General features: G+C 35.8%; 1 protein-coding gene across 1 annotated transcript; it reads right to left on the bottom strand.

The window, feature by feature from the left end:
• Positions 1-2,198: 2,198 nt before the first annotated feature.
• On the bottom strand, positions 2,199-12,992 carry LOC115631268. Its single transcript, XM_030527980.1, is given in 7 exon segments — positions 2,199-2,461; positions 4,051-4,610; positions 4,720-4,975; positions 5,083-5,303; positions 6,804-7,043; positions 7,155-7,227; positions 12,743-12,992. Coding segments are annotated over 7 exon segments (1,863 nt in total).
• Between the last annotated feature and the right edge of the window lie 299 nt (positions 12,993-13,291).

Here is a 13,291-nt window from a genome sequence, read left to right as displayed (position 1 = left end):
AGAGTGTGTTTGGCCAAATGTGCAGTTATATAGTAATGCTATTGACGCCGATAATGAAGAACAAGATGATGACGAATGGGAGTTGCAAGTTACAGTAAAGTGGCAGCCTGTGCGCCGAAAGGAAATGAGTCGAGCTTAAATGCTTCCTATTGGTGGGAAATGTTGGTTATTTTTAAAGAGGTTGTAGCTCCCGCAGCTTGTATGCTTTAATTCGAAATTATTATAGATTCTTACCTTTTTGGAGCTTAGGATTTCCAATTAACACTAACGGGTTTTCAGAAACTATAGCAATAATTATGGTTAAGCAAAATGGGTTAAGAAATAGGAAACGAACTTTAACTAGAGTGCTTTTTTGTTAAATTAGTGCGGAATTAATATAAAGTGCCATTATTTAATCTATTTAATTCCAAATTATTATAGATTCTTCCATTTTTGGAGCTGAGAATTTCCAATTAACACTAACGGGCTTTCACAAACTGTAGCAATAATTATGGTTAAGCAAAATGGGTAAAGAAATAGGAAAACGGGAATTAAGTTTTTTTGTTAACTTAATGCGGAATTATAGTATTATAAAGAGCCATTATTTAGTTCTAAACTCAAAAAAATTCTTGCTAGTTATTAAAAGCTTCTTATTCGCAATTTCAAACCAATTGAAAATATTTTTAGATGCATGTCATTTGTTAGGCATTTTCTATTTTTAGGTTATAGATTTTTTGAGTTGTGTTTTGAGCTTGTGTTAAAGTATTAAAAAACCAATAATAAAAATGGAAAAGCTATTTTTTACTTTAAAAAATATATTTACAAAACTTTGATAATAAATTGTTTTTAATTTTCAACTTAACATTTTTTTGTGACATAAGTGAGAATTATGTCTGGATTTCTGTAAACATCGTTGTGTTGTGTTATGTCTGCGAGTTATTAAGGTCTTGTTTCTGTTTAATAATATAAACTAAATTTATTATGTGTTTTCTTTTTAGATTTTTCATATTTGTGCTGTTTTTCCTTATAAGAGTTTGTGTTAAGTTATAAGTTCTTATATCTGTTTGAATCAGCCAACAGCTCCTGTCATTCTTCATTTCTATAATAATATAATAAAAAAATAAAATAAAATATAATAAAACTCAATTATTTTATGTTTTCTCTTTAGCGTGTTTTTATTGCCTTTTTTTTCTTTTTATTATGATTTGTGTTGAATATTTCATCATATACAGAAATCTATCTCCAATTGGAAACCAGAAATGCCAGTACATGTCTTCTGTTTTCTCAAGCTATACTTAAAAGACTTCGATTCGTATTAAGAAAATCATAAAATAGCATCTTATTTGTTTGCATTTCGCTTAAATTTTCAAATTGCACTTAATTCAAGCTTATCTTGATCTTAAGTTTACTACGACAGGAAATTATTGGCGATTCTCAGAAGCTCCGATTGATGCCCAAAAAAAAGTGTTAGGAGTAAGTTAAGGAATGAAGAAACATTAATAAATTGTAAGTCAACGGAAGAGTAGCAAGTGTAATACAACTATTTTAAACACCCACAAACAGCAAAATAAAATAATGGAATAAAAATAATAATAAAAGTAAAATAAAATAACAATAATGAATATAATAGAACCTTTAGCTAAATTTTGTTAGTCATCCAACTATTACTAACTTGCTCGCTTCTGTGTTAAGCTTATAAAGATTTACCAAATACTTACTACCTTTCACTGAAATGAAGTAACGCATTTTTATGTATACATAAAGAATATAAATATATATATATATTTGACATCATAAATAGTTTATACAAAAACTTAGCACTAGAACTTAATTACACTGTCTTCAACTGCCGTTAAAAAAAAGTTACTCGCTAATGATCGTTACAGAGAATTGCATAGCTAGTCGTAGAACTAAAGTAAGTATAGAGCAGGGTAAGATGGTGGAACTAAAATTATGTAAATGTTATAGATTACGTCTTAATATCTGAAGCATGTTGCACTCTGCGGGGCGAAATCTGCGCTTGGGCTCAGCGCTGGTGCCGTTGCCAGCTATGCGAAGTCGTCTTTAGCTAAATGGGTTAAGCAGAGTTGTTGCAGTTGCAGTTGCAAGTTGCACGTTGCCGCACATTCAGCAAGACAAGTGCGCATAGTCAGCTGTGCGCCTCATTGCAAGAGACCGGAGACCGGAGACTGGAGGCTGGGCTGGAATCCACTTGCAACCTACAAGGTGCACTGGTACTGTTGCTGGAGCGCACGCGGCAGCGTTTTGTGCGGCAAATGGGAGGACGGCGCCGACGTTGACGCTGAAGACGACGAAGACGTCTTGTGCAGAGCCATATTCGATTTGAGGCGCAGACGCTCACGCTGCGACGCCAGCCGATGTACGACAATGATGCAAATGCTGATGATTATCACAGATATGGAAACAGTTACGAGCACGCTGCCCAGATTGGCGCTTATGTAATGCAGCGTGGCGGCATAGACTGTAACAAAAGCAAGCCAGAAGGCGGAAGAGAATGAGGCACGATTGTAGAAAAGTACACAAGTAGCTAACTCACAACAACAACAACAAACAACACACTCAACAAATAAAGGTCTTCTTCCTTTAGTTATTTTTTTTGTCATTTAGTTTCATATAAGGTGATTAAATATTGATAAGTCAAGAGGGAAATTTCTCAAGTCAGATGATCTCTTAGACAAATCAACTTAATTGTGAGTTACCTGCTTTTAGAAATTTAAATAAGATTATTTAAAGAAATAAAAAAGATGTGTAGAAACATGACAAGAAGAGATAATGGCTAATCCAAACTGTTATAAGAACGCATGACTCATGAACTACAGTGACAGACATGCCTTTAACAATACTCCAATGATTTTTATTGGCAATACAAAGGCGAACAATAATTTAAGAACCCAAAGAATAGATAGCTACATCTAAGAATATACAGTTTATTATGCCTTTATTTGCGAATCCAGTTCACGCATTTCTGTTTCTGTATCTATCATTTTTCCCACCTAATTTAAAGCGTTTCTTAAAATCTGACTAACTTTTATTGGAATTTTTCTATCAAATCAATTCAAAACATCTCTAATATCTAATCAGCATATTTTTCATGCAATAATTTAAATCTTCTCCCGAAAAGATGATGAAAAAATATCAGCCTGACAAGAAAATAAGTAAAATATAATAAATGGTTTCACAGGAAAGCCTCTATTCCTGTTAATTTTAAATAAAGCTACCTAAATTTACTTATTGTCCAAAAACAGATTGTAAATAAATAAATTGTAAAAAAATAATAATAATAATAATGATTTAAATCTGGAACTTAAGCATGCAGACTCAGTCCAATCTTCTTTATGGTTCTAGATGTTTAATTGATGGTTTTCGTAGTTTGCTAATTCTACTGGAATCGCTGGTTTTTAAATTGAATAGATTTAAAGACTCATCAAAATGCCATATCGAATTGAAAAGAAATAAGGGTGATTTTCGTTTAAAGACTCCTTGTTTGTTCTTGTTTTTTATTGATGAATAAACTTAGCATTTAGAAGACTCCAAGAATCCTTTTCAGTTTTGAGACTGTTGTTTCAATTCTTCAAAATGCATTTATAAATTGAATAGATTTAAAGAAACTACAAAATGTCATTTCAACTGAATAGAAATAAGGGAGATTTTTCATTCAAGAATCTCCTCTTTTTTTCTTTTTTTTTGATGAATAAACTTAGCATTAAGAAGAATCCAAGAATTCTGTTCAGTTCTGAGACTGCTGTTTCAATTCTTCAAAATGCATTTTTAAATGGAACAGATTTAAAGAAACTACAAAATGTCATTTCAATTGAAAAGAAATAAGATTAATTTTTCGTTCAAGAAACTCCTTATTTGTTCTTGTCTTTATTAAGAAGAATCAAAGAATCCTGTTCAGTTCTGAGACTGTTGTTTAAATTCTTCAAAATGCATTTTTATGCACTAATTAACTCTCTTTTATCCAGCCCCTGTAAATTGTCTTTTAGCGAAATTCGTGGACCTGCCTGTATTAAGTTAATTTTCATTTCTTAGTGTAGAACTTGAACTTACCCTCATCGTTGGCATCATCTGCAGCAGAAGCGGCCATCATATGTGGTTGCTTCAGCTTTACGGCCTGTGCCGTCGTCCAGGTCTTGTAGCCATGCGCTGGCTGATCGACAACCAGTTTGGCATATTTTGTGTTTAAATGCTCCAGCCTTTGTTTCTGTGCTGGCGCCTCCTCCCCCTCCACCACCTCGAGCTCCGCGAGCTGCTGTGCCATGTTATTGACTTCACTGAGACTGGCCAGACTGAGGGCGCGACCCTGCTGGCGACTGGCATTCAATGAGGACTGCTGCTGTTCTGGTGCTTGGGTCTCCACAACCATTGCGGGCTGCTCCTCGCTGGAGCTAGATGGAGCTATTTCTTCTAGATTCAAGGAGGAGTCCTTCAGCACCAGCTCACTCTTGTTCACATAGCGCATGTGACGCATTTCTCGGCCCAGGCGCAGTTCGTCGGGCTCGAAGGGATCGTTTGGCTCAATGGCAGCGGCCACTCCTTGCTTGCCAGGAACTGTAAAGCTGGCCCGCACCGTTTGCATGCCCGACTGATAGCTGCAGACCACCACAAAGCTGAATAGGAGAGGAGGAGGGGGGAAAATATACGACATACATATAGTATGTGAGGATTTCAAAGACACTGCACAAATGTTAGGGCCGCCCTCAATTTTCCACAACTTACCGCCTAGTGCTGTGAGTAAAAATTCCTAGATTCTCCTGTACTGTGATGAAAGTCTCGACTGTGTTCGTCTCGGGCTTAACCATGCTGCCGCATTGCTTGTGATCAATGCGCATTGTGTACTTGTCTGCGGCATCCGAGGCATCACCTTTGACGCCACAATTGCCGCCATCGACAACAATGCGACCGCCAAAGTAGGGGCCCGTCTCCACCTCAATCTCTGAGGCATGCGGCAGGCATTGTGTGGCATGCGCCGAAACTATCAACATTATTAACAAACAATACAATACAATACAAGCACAATGAATGCCCATTTCTATTTAGGTTGCCATCAGCCCGTGGCACAGCCATCCGTGGCATACTTACAGCCCTTCGTGGGTATCACGATGCTCTGCCCAGCCAGATGGCCGCGGCTCAGCTCACTCTCGATTTCGTTCTCATTGAAGAGCTCCGCGCGTGCGCTGCTCGTCCGCATGCTCGCCCGCCTCTGCGCGGCCGGACGTATGTGGAAGCTGTACTTTGTGGCCATGCGCAGATTCTCCACCAATGCCGCAAAGTGTTGCACACGAAGAGGGCTGCCAGAAAGAGTTGCGGGTACAGTGAATGCCAACAAGCAGAACTTGCTATACTAAGTAGTATTCCAAAATACTTAAACCTTAGTTTAGTTTAGTAGACTTAACTAAGTGCTGGACGATCAGTAGTTGCAATAATTTGGAGGGAACGAAAATGTAAATTGAAGAACGCTCGTTTGATTCTAACTTTTAAAGTTCGTTTTTTTTTTTAAATCTTGATTATTATCTTTATCAATATTTTTTATTTAAGATCTATCCTAAGGAGGACAGTTGAAAGCAAGTTAGTTTAAAAAGTTCTCTAGTTTACTTGTTTTGAAATATTCGTATTCAAAGCTCATTTAATGAATTTCTGAATTTCAGGTACTTAAATAGCCTCTTAATTAATTTCTTAAATTTATTTATAAAAAGTTTTAACTAAAAGTGTGCTGTCGCTTTTCATTTCCACTTAACAATTCAAATTGATCTGCTTCATTTGAAGACATTATTTGATGGAATTTCATTTCATTTATTCAAAAAAATTGGCTCATAAATTGTTGTGTATCTATAATTATTTAATCATAAAGAGTACTGGTTATAAAACCTTATCAACTTAATTATATATAAAGAGTGTTTTTACAGTTTATGAGTGAACGGACAAACACACTTTATATATAATTAAGTTAATAAGGTTTTATAACTTGCACTGGTTTTAAATATAAGATTGAAATTCCGAACGGAAGGTGGAACAGACATCTTCAAATAACAAATTAAAAATATGTGAAAAATTAGAGATCTTAACAATAAACCAAATAATTAATATATTCTATAAATTCTTAATCAATTGCTATTAAAATTCAACATTGGAAAAGTTTCTATTCGTTATAAACTAAACTACCTTTAATTGCTGGGGCAGTTCCTGTCAAATATTGATCTTTTATAGCTATTGTTCTTTTATACCTAATTTGCTTCCAGATTTTTAAAGAGGGATCTTAATAAGTTGTCTTGAAAATCCCCATTAATCCACACTAAAAATGTATTCGACTGATTTATTTTTCTTTCTTCATCAAGATATTTGGCTCAATAAAATAAATTAACTTACTGTTTCTACAAATTTTTACAATGGTTTTTAAGAACTTCACAAAACATTTTTATCAGTTCTAAGTACTTTATTTGAATGTTATAAATCAATTCAGATTTTCATGTTAAACTTTTTTTTTAAAGGGATTCAAAAGTATGAAATAATTTTAAACGATGTAGTTATTATTAATTATGTTTTGCAATTCGAAAAGTTGAGTCTACAAAATTAAATTTCCTGGAGAATTGTGAATGTATTGAAGCTGCCTTGCTTGGAGATTCTGCCAACATCTATAAATCGCTGATTGAATTTTCTTAACTGATATTTTTATCTATTTACTTAATAACAGTCGTTAGGTGTTAACTGCTGGTAGCCTCCACTATAATTCCCCATACTTACTTAAATTTCTTCAAAATTGTTAACCTTTAGTTGAGCAAGTGACCTGATTTTCTCCCAAGCATGTATGGCAATGGTGTTGAGATGATCTTTTAACTTACCCCGTCTGTTCGGAGGTGACTTCGTTGCTTTGCACCGCCGTGCCATTCACCAGCTTGACGCGGCAACGCTGCGGCCCATAATTCTGCATTTCACAATAGAAAATCTGAAATGCTTTGGGCGGTTCCACATCGACGCTCATATTTGTCACGCCGTCGCCATCGTTTCCACTGCCACTGCCAGTCCCATTGCCACTGCCACTGCCACTGCCAGTGGCGGTCTCATTGCTTCCTCCATTGGCACTGACATTTGTGCCATTGCCATTGCCTTGTTCGCGTTCCCGTTCCCGTTCTGCTGTAACTGGCACGGGCATTGGCGCAGGCACGAATTCAACTTCCCAGGTCAGATTCACCGATTTGTAATTTGGTTCACCGGAGACGCCGCGTATCTCTGCCAAGTAGCCAAAGAGCCAAAGAGAGTCAAATGAGAGTAGAAGCATGCGAAAATGGGTTAACACAGAGGCTCGTTCGTGTGCAGTTCAGTTCAATGAAGGAAGGCATGTCGCATGCAAATCACCAGCAAACAACACCAACAACAACAATAAAAACCATAAAAATCGTTGGGCTAACTATGGACAGGAAAAAACTAAAACAACAATAATAACAACAACAACAACAACAACAAACTTGTTTCCCAGCCTTGTCGATGCGGTCTAAGTAAGTAGTCTACACACGCTTCTGAGTTACTTTTTTAGTGTTTACGGTTGTTGTGTTGTTGTCAGACTTGTGTTGTTGTGCTCTGCACTACGTGATCAGGTGATAAAGGATTTGTAGAAGAGTGTGGTGTGAAAAAGCAACGAGACTAACAACAGTTAGTCAGGCATGAAAATGAAAGAAGAAGCAGGCGCCTAAAGGGGAGAAGGCTGTTAAGTGCTTAAGTGTATGAAGGAGATTATACGCTATATGATTAGTTTTGTGCTCCATGAGATCTATTTTAAGCTTACACTATAAGTGATTTAGTCCATGAATTTTGGAGGTACTTTAAAATATAAAGAAAAATTTTACGAACGAGCTTAAGAACTTTTCGTATTTGAGTTTATGGAAAGGACTAGTTGATAGTTAAATATAGTTGTATTTTTTAAGGGTACAACAGAAAAGGTTGTGATGAGGGGCAGTCTCAAATTTGATTTATTTTCCTCGTTATGTTAAGTGAAAAACATAAATGAAATGCTTCAGAGCTTACGGAAATGGCCTGTAAAAGCTCTATAATAAGGGGCAATACTATTGAAAGAGTCTGAAGACTACGTAAAATAAAAAAAATAAATAAAAATACTAATTGAAAGAAACAATCGAAGGAGTACTCAATAGACTAGAAAGGTTAATCCATTGATTGCCATATAAGAAGATTACATTTAAAGCATAACTAACTTTAGATAAAAATTGCTATGTTACTTGAGATATGAGCTACGATATAAATACATATAGAAGACTATAGCAGCGGTCGAACAAACTAAGAACTGGCATCTGAATCCTTAGTTTGTGCCTCACATGTTTTTGAAAAATATTTAGTTGGTTTGACAGACCAAATAACAAAATTGAGCAGATTTGCAATGTTTGCAAAATTCATAACTATATATAGTTGTATATATATGCGACGTGCTGAGATTAATTCTGGCTGACTGCCTTATTCTCATAACTCCGCAGCAATAGAATAATTTGTGTAATTTCATTACTTTATTCCACTATTTTTTTTCGGTGTTTCTTTAAAACTATTCATAGCTACATATATTCTATATAAGTATGTATTTATATGTAGCTGTCTGCCTGACTTATCAGCAGCTAATCGGGCTTCAAACTTTACCTATTCAACCAAATTTGTGTGTAAAGCTTTAAAATGGCAGCGACGGTGCTCTACTAAGAACTTTAATGGCTTTTTGTGTTACAATATAATTGCTGATTTACCTTTCTTTTGTATTTTAAATACAAAAATCTACGATAAAACGCTTAACTATAAATCAATTAACTATAGTCCTATTCAGAAACGAAACTTAAATGTATGTCAGCTGCAAAAAATGAACTAAGGTATGTCAAGATATATTGATTGTTTTTAATATTTTTATTGACATGTGCTATGGCGAAGTGAAATTGAATTCACAATTGCAATCATAATAATAATAATTACTTTTTGAAAATTTCCGCATCATGCTTCAATGACATACGAAATTAAGAGTTGTTTTCTGAGTGGAATGACCCAAATGCATTTGCAGATTTGTTGGCCATGGCTGAGGCGCGATTCGGCTTCAACCCACGGCTCATCAAGTGCATTTTTTAGCGCCTGTCATTGTGGATTTCTTCCACTGCACAGCCAACCTTGCATAATCTTCAATTAGAAATGCCATTTGTTGTGCTAAGGAGCAGCAGCAATAACAACAAAGACAACAACAACAACAACTGCTGATTTTCCCATGTTGAAATCATTGACACCGATTTGGACTGGCAGGCCGCAATTTCTGATTTTGTTGTTGTTTTTACCAAGCCAGAGTCATGCTAGCATTTTTAGGCGAATTTCACAGCGAAACATGAAAAAGTGAAAATTCTGCCATATTTCAACGGAAAACACACACACAGCCAGCACTTGGCACAATTCTTAAGCCAAGAGAGATGAAGATGAAGATGAAAATGATGCTGAGGTCATTAGAACAGCAAGATCAGCAGTCGAGTCAGAGTCAGAGCCAGAGCCAGAGTCCGAGTCAGACAAACAGACAAGTCGAGGCGTCTTTGGCATTTTCATTAGGCGTCGCCTCTAATGACAGCCCCCCAAAGACTGCCGCGCGCCAAAAACTGATACGAAAATGGCAGTAAATTCGACAGGCTTCTAGATGGGGTCGGTGGACGGGGAAGTAGCATGTTGAGAAATCAAGAAATAAATCGCATGATTAATGACATTTCACTTGCGGCATGCAATGGCCAAATGCTTTTACTCTAGCCAGTAGCGATTGAGTCTGACGGACTGTGGGGCCGAGGAATTGGAAAAGCTGATGACAGCGCATCATTTGAACAAAACCAAGAAACAAAAAAGTAAAGCCAACATTTGTTCAATTGTGTGCGGCTTTTGTGTTCCAGTGTAAATGGTCATTATATGTTATGTAATGGTCAGTTATTAGCACGGTTTACAAATTTCATTAGAACTTCCAATATCGGTAGCACTGACCGACATTCAAGCGCAATTATAACACTGTACAGCAAAGAAATGATATTTGAGCATCATTTGATTTTTTAATAAGAATGATGGAATGATGCAATAAAATAATATTTGTTGCCTGTGAAATATCTTTTTCCAACACAAAATTCAGACTTCAAAATATTATTGAATAATCTTGAAATATTATTAAGGATAGCTGATGCTTTTTTTAATTCAGTAATATTAGTGAATTTTGTATTATGGTATTCATTTGTATTATTAAGTAGGCTATTCAAATTACTTCTCATTTTATTATCTAAGGAAATTACATTTTTGTGACTAGTGAATCTTTCTTGTCGCACTAGGTACTAATAATAAATAAATAAATAAATAATACTTTTCCAATGGTACGTTTAAGCCTTAATTGAAAGTTTTAATTTAAAACAAAGAGGACTGTGATACAATTGGTTGTATCCGACAAAATATACAATTTAAATATTTAATTAAGCAAAATTTTAATTAAACAAAAGGTGAACCTAGCTGTAGTGACTTGGTCTTATGATAACATACATACATATGTAAATGTTTACAAAAAAAGCTGATATGATCTCATAAAAAGTATGATTTACGAGTATTTCTTTGAGCTGTAATGGAAACTAAATTCAAATAATAAATTTATGAGACTTTTTAAATTGCCTTTAGAGGACTAACAAGAGAAGTGAATTGATCACCAGCTTTCTCCTATTAATTACACAATACTATGTATTATATAATTGATTAAATTTAATCTTGTTCGGGCAGAAGCAACCAAATATTTAGTTTGGGCTTAGAATCCGCATGCTTATAAAAATATATGTACAAGCAAAGAATCGTCTGGCGTTTGCTGTTTGTGATATTTTTTGGTACATTTTTTATAAGGAATACTTTTTATTAATTTATTTAAATAAAAAAATTAACTTGCAAAAATTAATAGTCTGTCACAAACTAATATTAACTTGCATTCTTTTTTTTTTTGTATTAAAAGAGAATTAGGAAAAACCAAAAAAGTGTTTACCCGAATTGTCGGTACTATTGGAAATCCTGCCTGATAATTGTAGAAACCAGTCGGTAAACTTCTTATTGTATCTACAAGCATTTGCCCACTAGGAAGGTATAGGCCTTAGGGAAGCACATTTTGAAATATACTTAAAAAGTTACATGAAATACAACAAATTGACTTCAGAATGGACATCCATCTTTCCCATCAAACAATGTCCTGTTGCACAGTGTTGTTGTCTGATTCAACCTGTTTCTTCTGCTTTTAGAACACCGAGCAGCAGTCGAGGCATAGACATTTTGCATATCTTAATGACACTTTTGCTCTCAGCAGCGACCTCAAATGGCAGCTGAAACGAAATGCATTACGCTGGTAATAATTTCCGTTGCGGTTCTGGTTCTTGGCCACACAGATGTGATTGGTTTTGCGGTTACTGCAGGGGATGGCCTCACCACCGGTGCCACCATCCTGACTGTGGCAGGAAATGTCTGCACATTTCCCTCATGCATTTGATTGGCTTTAAATGGCGAAAAATTAGTACTATAGACACACGAACACGGTTGGCACTTACTGTCGTCCAACCTAGTCTCAACCGCTAGTTCGTTGCCTAAGTCTTTTGTTTGCCACTCAATGTATGTGTGAGTGTATGTGTGGCACATTTTGTGAGCCGAGCGTGAAACAATTTTGCTGCCAAGGGCAATACTGCAGCCGCCCTTTTTTGCAAAATGAAACGAGGCCTGGGACAAAAACAAAGTGCACACGTTGAAAAGCAAAAATCGTGACTGAATGCAATTAGGTAGCAGTAGCTTGGGCAGAAGAAGAAGCAGAACAACAACAACAAAAAACTGCATTGGGGGAGCTAACAAGTATCTGAACAGACGCAGCTAAGGAATAACTGCCAGACAACTCAAACCACAAGCTTGTCTGTAAAATGCTGAATGCTCTATAAAAGGGTAAACGGGTATGTCGCAAGGGAGCTATCATTAGAGACAGTGTGTAGCGACAAAAAAATTTTCTTTTGGCCCACTCGAATGTCAAGAGAGGGCTCAAGGTCACTGTGAAAAATGAAACTTGCGTATATGTAGCTGGTCGTCTATCTTTATTTTCAACAGCAACCGCTATACGACTAACTACTTAGAACTGGCTATGAACCTTACTAAAAACAGCTTGGTGGATTTATTCCATTAACAATGTAAGCTATCAATTAAATCTATCCAAGATATGGTTTGTAAACTGTAAGGACTATTTTGAAAAAACCATGGATTAAATGATCCTTTTCTAGCAACCTGATCTTCTGTCTTTTTGATATCCCAGAGTCTATTCGATTTAGTGACACTTATAAATCTATTATTTGCCCCAAAATGTTGTCAAGATTTCCATGTCGATGTCTAAGGGCAGTCTTAATCTGGTAAACACGTGATATAGAACTGCTATTATTTGAGAGGGTGTCTTGAAACGACATTTTTCCTGCTTTATTTACGAACTAAAGTTATATTTTCTAGATATTTATTTATATATTATTTTGTAGCGAAATATCAGACTTTGATTACATCTTTAATAGTTTAATGTTTTTATCAAAATATTTTTTTGTTCATTCACTGCTGCACTCTGGTGTCGCCAAACTTTTCTTTAGGGTATCTCTTAGGCGCTAACAATGCTTATGTACAGCACAAAGCGCTGTTGGTTTTTGTTGCCAGGCTTGTTGTACATGCAGCATCAGTAACAACAACAACCACTACTACTACTTACCATATTTGCTTGCAACATTGGCTGCAGATGTTTTCAATTTGGTTGCCTTTGATGTGCTGTCCACAACGGCATTGATGCCACTGCTAGTTGCTGGCAGCGATTTGGCCTCCGTTTGTGTCAAGTTTTGCTGCAGGCTGTATGTGTTGTTGTTATTGTTGTTTTTGGCTGTTATTCTAGCGCGTCGATTTAGTCCTGCGCCTGGTGTGGCTGCCTCATGCAACGGCAGCAACAATGGCAACAGTAGCAGCATGCCGCAAAATTGCATTGATTTGGAAAACATATTGAAATCGTAATTGTGTGTAAACACTAATAAGGTGATTTATTTAAAAATCTTTTAAATATCCTTTGATTAAGTTACTCTATTTTAATGTTGTTAAGTTTTTGTTTATTTATTTTCATTTGTGGTCAGCCTTTTGTTTAACACATTAGTATTATAATTTCCATTTAAATCAGCACAAATGAGCTTTGTAGTCACTCCGATTTAGATATTAGGCTTTAAATAATATAAATAATAGATGAAAACATCGCACTCTATTGTTAGTTAACCGT

Source organism: Scaptodrosophila lebanonensis, unplaced genomic scaffold (assembly GCF_003285725.1).
Source record: "Scaptodrosophila lebanonensis strain 11010-0011.00,11010-0021.00 unplaced genomic scaffold, SlebRS2 tig00001412-arrow-pilon, whole genome shotgun sequence".
Taxonomy (NCBI): domain Eukaryota; kingdom Metazoa; phylum Arthropoda; class Insecta; order Diptera; family Drosophilidae; genus Scaptodrosophila; species Scaptodrosophila lebanonensis.
The sequence above is the reverse complement of the archived record's forward strand: the minus strand, read 5'-3'. Positions and strand labels throughout refer to the sequence as shown.